Here is a 7733-nt window from a genome sequence, read left to right as displayed (position 1 = left end):
GCGTCCAGAAAAAGTGCAAAGAGTCTTGATACACTGGACCTAACAATTACAGTAATATACTTGTATTTGATTTTTTATATATAATTTGGCCAATAAACTTACTGTTTCTATGCCATTTTGTTACTATATACTTAATATTCTTATACCAGTAAATACTCGTCATTAAGGGCATACAATATTAAGGTATTGTATACAAATTGAGTATTTGTGAATGCCAGTTAGTGGATTTATAACTAATCTACTCTTCCAGTAAATGAGTTCAATTTTCTTTTGATAAAGTTACCTGTTTCACACCGTATTTTTCTACTTCAATCTTATGCAAGTTAAAACCAACAATTTACACACAAATAAATTGAGAGGGTACACAAAGAGAAATCTGTCATTAAACAGGATAAGATATGAGAGGAAAACATTAGTATATTCTATAACACTACCCCCTGTGGTGTTGTAACCTGATTAGTAACTCGCGAGAAACCAGCAATATCTTTCCCTTAATTCATTTTCAAAATAAAAGCAATCAATTATTAGCTAACGTTAAAAAACTCCTACATATTCTGCATGATGAAAATAAAATCATTGAATTCAATGTGTGTAGAATAAACTCGTACATATTCTGCATATGCTACCAAAAAAGATATTATACATGGTGACCAATGTGTGTAGAATTTTCTTCTCTAGACTAAAAGCATTGAATTCTCATGAAAACCATTGGTGGCCTGGGGAAGCATAAACCAATGCACAAGTAGCAAGCAATTCCGGATATCTCTCCGAGAGTAGCAGTCCAAAAAAATGGTTGCTTCTTTTGGTTGTATAACACTACATGAGTCTTCCAGACACAAAAGAAGAAGAAAATAGATATGCTTTGAGGATAAAACTACAGCAACACACCTTTGAGATATGCATTTATTAGCTTTTTTGTGTAAATTGGATTTTATAGAGGACACAGATGAATTTTTAGTTTTATCAGCTACCTAAGATTCTGAATAGGTGCTAAATGTAACAAACAAGATATTCGGCCTGTTAACAGAGAATCCACTGGATGCCTTGTGAATTAACAACTGAGTGTTAACAACTGAGTGTTACCAACAAATAAGCTAGTTTAAAATAAAGCTCATTAATCTTAAATGGGTTGTCTCAGCGCGCGGCTCGACCCAAGTCGTTTTTGTTCCATCTTTCAGCTTCTTCATGTGGGTTTCCTCAAATATCTCATCATGAGTAACTAGTCTTCCTTTAGCCTTTTCCTGAAAAATGAATAATATCTTAAAAAATGGTAACTAAAGTAGTTCTAAATCAAGAAAAATATAATAAAGACATTACCAATCTTCTTCTGTGAGCCGCCATACTAATTCAACCGCCCGTGTGCAACGAGCTACCCTTGTCGGACAAACGGCTGCCCTTCCCTAGGCGCTATTTTTCTCAAATTCCGGAGAGTTCCAATACTCAAGAAGTTTAACCCATATATCATCAAGAATCCAATTTGGCCTCTTTTTACTTTCTCGAGCAGTTCGAAGCATATCACACAACCTATCAGAACAATTCTTAAAGAAAACGGCTCGTACCTCAGCCTCAGAATCGCGTGACCATGCACACTTCATCTGTAAATAAAACATGTTAGAATGAATAAAAAGAGTTGAAAACTAAAGTAAAATATTAATTTTACCCTAAATTCAGCAAACATTCTGTCCCTAACGTGAGTTGGAACTTCTGAACAGAATCTCCATGGTGCGTGATAAAACGAACACATTGATTCAACCACGGCTTTCGTAGCTTGAGGAGGATAAAAACTGCATTGAATTTAAAATAAGTTAGAAATTATATTTACAAATTAATTAGGAATTAAAAAAGATGAATATTTACCCCGCTCCATCGGACACAATAATCAACCTCCGAAGATCATCATATTTTCCAACATTTGGAGGATCCTGCCTTCGTGTAGAAGTCTGTGTAGCTGTATCACTACCAGTGTATGGGGATGTCGAATTACTATTGACTCCAATATGTGGCCTAGAAATGCTGGGAGATGAAGACGGAGTGAATTGAGACGAAGGTATGGAAGAGTGGATAGCAGGCTGACTAAATGATGAAAGCATGCTAGAGGAAGATGATGAGTGAATGATTGGGGAAAATGATGATCGAATGCTAGAGGAAGATGATGAACGAATGACCGGAGAAGATGATGATGGTAGGACAGGGTAAGACGATGAGGGTACGCCATGCGAAAGTGGAGTGAATTTAGACGAAGGCATGGAAGAGTACCTAGCAGGCTGACTAAATGATGAGGGCATGCCTGAAGAAGATGATGAACGAATGACCGGAGAAGATGATGATGGAAGGACAGGGTAAGATTATGAGGGTATGCCATGCGAAAGTGGAGTGGATTTAGACGAAGGCATGTAAGAGTACCTAGCAGGCTGACTAAATGACGAGGGCATACCAGAGGAAGATGATGAATGAATGATTGGGAAAATGATGATTGAATGCCAGAGGAAGATAATGAAGGAATAACCGGAGAAGATGATGATGACATGACTGTGTAAGATGATAATGAGGGTACGCCAGGCCTAAATCCAGGTATGTGTTGGGAAGATGTATGGCCAAACACACTCACAAAATAACTGTCTGACATATTTATAAAGTATATTAGTTAAAATACTGATAGATCATGCAAGTAGGTCAATAATATAATTTTTGACCTACTTGTAAAATTGTTGAACTTCGGGGCAATTGAGCTATACATGTGTTGTAGCCGACTTTTTCTCCATTCCGATCCAATTTCTTTTTTGATACTTCTTAGAACTTCTACCGGGTTGATTGAATATGGATATAGGCGGTGCCAAAGGATCATTATCACCTTCATCGTCATGCCGATTTGTCCTATTTCTCAAACATGGCACGTGATGCTCAAAATAATATGAACAGAAATGAGAAGTTTCTTTAACTAGATATGCTTCACATATTGATCTCTAAATCTTGGATTTTTATTTCACCATCCGTTTACATTTGCCAATAGTCCTACATAGTATAATTTTAGATGGGAAGAAGTGTAATCAAAACACATAAAGACAAAATAATTAATGGTTATTACCTCTCAAATGGATACATCCATCTACATTGAACAGGCCCTCCAAGTCGCACCTCTCTTACAAGATGAATTGGGAGATGTTCCATTACATTGAAAAACCCACATGGAAAATTTTTTGCCAATTTGTTTATGATTAAATGGATGTTACCTTCCATCAAAACTAGATTTTTCTCTCTCAATGTATTAGAACATAGGACTTTGAAAAATAAGCTTATCTCTGTGATGGGTTTTCATATTCTCTCAGGCAATGCGCTAAATGCAATAGGAAGTAATGATTTTATGAAAATGTGACAATCATGGCTTTTCATATACATCGACTTTCCTTCTTTCATGTTAACACAATTGGATAAGTTTGAAGCATACCCATCGGGCATTCTCAAATTTCAAACCCAATCACAGATCTTTCGTTTGTCATCCATTTTGAATGAATAACTGGCTTTAGGCTTCACAATCCTATTATTTTCTGGACGTAGTTCTAATTCTCTTCGCTTACAATATTCCTGTAAGTCCATCCTGCCCTTCAAGTAATCTTTTGTCCTGTTCTTGTCATCCATTACAGTATGAAATAAATTATCAAAGAAGTTCTTTTCAATATGCATGACATCCAAGTTATGTCGAAGAAGATTATGCTTCCAATAAGTAACTCCCAAAATATGCTCTGTTTAGTCCAATTATGCACAACACCATAACCAGGTAGTTTAAGCAATGGAGACTCTGTTACCTTAGGTAAATTCTTAACCCTCTCCCAAATTTTCTCCCCCGACAAGATTGTTGGTGGCTCATCATAATCAATTCGATTTTTCATAAATGCACTATTATTTCTCCTGAACCCATGATCCATTGGCAAAAATCGACGGTGACAGTCAAACCATGTGTTCTTACCTCCATGTTTCAAAGTGAATGCTTTTGTGTCTTCTATACAGCAAGAACAAGCTAACCTTCCGGCAGTCGACCATCCAGATAATATTCCATTAGCAGAAAAGTCATTAATACTCCACATCAAAGCGGCACGCAATTTAAAGTTTTGTTTAGTTGATACGTCGGATGTGTCAACACCTTCATGCCACAACAACTTTAGCTCATCAATCAAAGACTGCAAATATACATCAATCAAACTTTTTGGATTACTTGGATCCGGAACTATGCTAGTTAGAAATAAATATGGACTTGTCATACACATCTCTGGTGGAAGATTATACGGTGTAACAAAAATAGGCCAACACGAATATGGTGCAGCAGAGACAGAAAAAGGAGTGAATCCATTTGCACACAAACCCAACCTAATATTTCTTGGTTTATTAGCGAAGTCAGGATACATCCTATCAAAATGCTTCCCCGCTTCTCCATCTGAAGGATGACACAAAACACTAGGCGCCCTTCTATTTTTGTAATGCCACCTCATATGAGGAGCGGAACTCAATGATACATACAACCTCTTTAACCTAGGTATAATAGGTAAGTAATGCATCCTCTTAATTGGAACTTTCTTCGCTTTGGCATTTGTGACTTTCTTAAAACGAGACAATCCACAAAATTTGCACGCTTCTAGAGCCGCATCATCTTTATGATATAACATACAACTTTTTTCACAACAATCAATTTTTGTTGAGGAAAGTCCTAACTTAGAAACTAACTTCTTAGCCTTATAGTAATCACCAGGTAAGTTAATGTTCGGACTAACTTCACCCATAAGCCCAATTATAGCATTCATGGAAACTTGAGAAATATTCCAATTCGTTTTGATAGCTAGTAATCTAACTGCAACAGACAACTCCGAGTGTATTGAGCCTTCATAGAGTGGGCGAGTAGCCGCCTCTAATAATTCATAAAAGTGCTTTGCCTCATCATTGGGAGACTCATCAATATTTTATTAGGATTGAACTCCTGGGTGTATCCCAAAAGCATTCGACACCATTTCATGCTTTTGAGAATTTTCATAATTATTTTCAAAGAATGTACTACTCTCACAACCAGTAAGATTCTGTAAGTCAACATCAACTAAATTACTATAGTTCGCTCCATGAACCGCCCACACATAGTAATTTTCTCTAAACCCCTTTCTATAAAGAAGAACTTTAACATCCTAAACCGTCCACACATAGGAATTCGGGAAGTGTTTTTGCATAAGCAATAAATCCTTTAACACCTTCTACAAATTCTTTCTTCAATCCCCCACGATTAGGATGATTTCTATCGTACATCCATCTACAATCTTGTTCCATCTATTACACAATAATAAGATAAAATAAGTAAATAAAGAAATGAATAATTTATTTTATTCAAATTAGTTTACAATTAAACTTGAATATACACCTTAGATAACCAACATTTCTTTTTTTTTTTTTAAATTAAGTTAAGAAAAGTTATGGTTGTAAATCAAATTTTTGTGAATGAACAATGCCTTTTACTAGAAGTGCTCTCAACATGTACTTGAAATCAATTTTAGAAATACCAAGTCAAATCAAGACTATCAAGACTCTAACATACTTATCATGCATCAATATCATGGTTCTTAAAAAAAATATAAGTAATTAAAGGAATTGGTAAAGATGTAATATCTTTTCACAATTTATTTAAGTTTCATCCTTGCCTAGTTATAATCATTTCATTCTGAAAATAGTATACATACATCCTGATTTTAATTAAAAGAATATATATACTTGAGAAGGTATATAATTTTCCCACGATACTTCAATCAATACTTATAGGCTCATATTACATATAGTACTCAATGACATATCAAATCATAAGTATTCGAAAAAGGATGGCTTATTGTTTACATGGAAGTATTCCAAACATATTGCAATCAGCTATACAAATCCTTACTGATCATAATTTACATTACATGTTGAGAGAATGTTTGTCTATCGCGTCATTATTTGTCTTCATATGTCTTTATGCATATTGTGACTTAATTATATTTGTTTTATTAAAAGGAAATGGGTGAACATAGCCATTTAAAGAAGAAAAATTTTGCTTCCTACAAAGATCTTTTATATTATTTTCATATCTCTTATGTATACAAATAAACAACATGTTGTACAAAAAGATATACTGTTCCAAATAAATTTGTAAATTGATCGAGCTACAAAACCAAATGACCAATTCGGAATATTGTTGTATTCCTGGAAAGCCGAACATACCACAATGAGGTAAATTGGTCAACATAGCCCTTTATAATTTGAATAAAAGAAAATGATTATGCAAAGATCTCTTGTATTTTATTTTCGTATTTCTTATGTGTAAAAATAAAATTTTCTTGTGAAAGAGATAAAACTAAAAATAAATTTGTAAAGTGCTAAAATACCAATTGATGTACAGAGTTTTGACGAAGATAATACCAGCCTAAGTATATTCTTTGTTGTCTGATACACAATTGAACTGAAAAAGGTAGAATAAATTTTGAAAATCAGCTTAGTTTTTTTGTGAAGATTGCAAGAAGTAATTGAAACATCACTATGTAGGTGTTTATATAATGTACGTAGTGGGAAAATGGGTATATGGATGTAGTTTGGACCTAGCAATATAATTATATGTTTGTCATAAATTCTTCAGTCCTGGTAATATTGAAGAAATTTCTGTGTTATTAAAGAAGGTCAATAGAAAAAGAAATTAAGTGAATGAAATGAATTCTCCACATTCTTCCCTTACATGAATGGTGAAAAGAGGGACATTACCGATTATTCTAGTTCTCTGTAAGATAGTATAAGATTCAGTTAAAATCGACAAGATTGAAGAAAACTCTTTTTCTTGAAACAGAATAATTAATGAAACCACTTAATCTTCTCATTATTCAACTATTTGGTGACAATGATTGACATCGTTGTTTTACAGAAGTTCAATAAAAATCAATTTCTTTCAATAAATTAATCGAACACCTAGTATACATATAGGCTATCTAAGGAGTTAACAAATACAATTCTTGACCAACAAATTCTTGAAAAAATGGAGTGAAGCAGACTCAAGCTTTAGGTGACAGTGAAGGAACCCGAAAATGGGGAAAAGGGAAAGGAGAGAGAGAAAGAGAGATTGACTTACCGAAATCCCAAGCTTGTATTAGATTTGGAGAATATAGTAGTAGTCGAAGTGATGGTTGTTTATCCTTTTGTCGCCGGCGACGACGCCGAGTATTTGGTCGGTCGCAACTGCTAATGTCGTGTCGAAATGACATATCGCCGAGTATTTGCTGCCAACTAAAGGCTTTCAGCGATGGATGCTTAGATTTACAGAGAATTCTTAGATTTATCGCAAGTCCTTTGATGAAGAAGGGATGCTTACAGAGAAGAGAGAGAAGCGGAGAAGCGGATGTGACCTAATTAGAATGTGGGAAATCCTTTTTGCACAAGATAAAAAATATACTAATATTTACTTTCCCAAAGAATGTGTGAGAATATTAAAAATATTCCATACACTTTTTTTAGTTTGCCACTATTTTCCCTGGGAACTTCGTTTTAATTTTATGTAATTCATTTTCAATTATTTTTCCACTGACATAAGTGGGAAATAAATTTCGCGGTTTTAGGCGCTAAACAGAGAGTCTATAAAAACTATTGAAATTTTGGTAAAATTTTCATGTCCGCATTTTCCCACTGATTTTGTCAATTTTTTGGTGGGAATTACCATTGATATATTTTCATGGGAAATATCCGTT

General features: G+C 34.4%; 1 protein-coding gene across 19 annotated transcripts; it reads right to left on the bottom strand.

The window, feature by feature from the left end:
* Positions 1–861: 861 nt before the first annotated feature.
* Positions 862–7422, bottom strand: LOC107767631 (uncharacterized). 19 transcript variants are annotated; one of them, XM_075247195.1, is made up of 7 exons: positions 7121–7422; positions 3086–5304; positions 2698–2874; positions 1858–2619; positions 1661–1784; positions 1318–1595; positions 862–1241 (listed from the first exon to the last, which is right to left on the bottom strand). In XM_075247195.1, exon 2 carries the CDS (start codon positions 4791–4793, stop codon positions 3636–3638), a length of 1158 nt encoding a protein of 385 aa, XP_075103296.1. In that variant the 5' UTR covers positions 4794–5304; positions 7121–7422; the 3' UTR covers positions 862–1241; positions 1318–1595; positions 1661–1784; positions 1858–2619; positions 2698–2874; positions 3086–3635. The 19 variants fall into 19 exon arrangements, 18 of the variants coding, with proteins under 18 accessions (XP_075103296.1, XP_075103299.1, XP_075103302.1 ...); XM_075247198.1 differs by having other exon boundaries at positions 2698–3012; positions 7121–7419; XM_075247201.1 differs by having other exon boundaries at positions 7121–7419.
* Between the last annotated feature and the right edge of the window lie 311 nt (positions 7423–7733).

The sequence above is a fragment of the Nicotiana tabacum genome, chromosome 24 (assembly GCF_000715075.1).
Source record: "Nicotiana tabacum cultivar K326 chromosome 24, ASM71507v2, whole genome shotgun sequence".
Taxonomy (NCBI): domain Eukaryota; kingdom Viridiplantae; phylum Streptophyta; class Magnoliopsida; order Solanales; family Solanaceae; genus Nicotiana; species Nicotiana tabacum.
This window is presented reverse-complemented; position numbering and strand designations above follow the sequence as displayed.

Bases quoted from the DNA above. Each gene is read 5' to 3' on its own strand.
- LOC107767631 (XM_075247192.1), bottom strand. From the start codon at position 4,793: ATGAATGCTATAATTGGGCTTATGGGTGAAGTTAGTCCGAACATTAAC.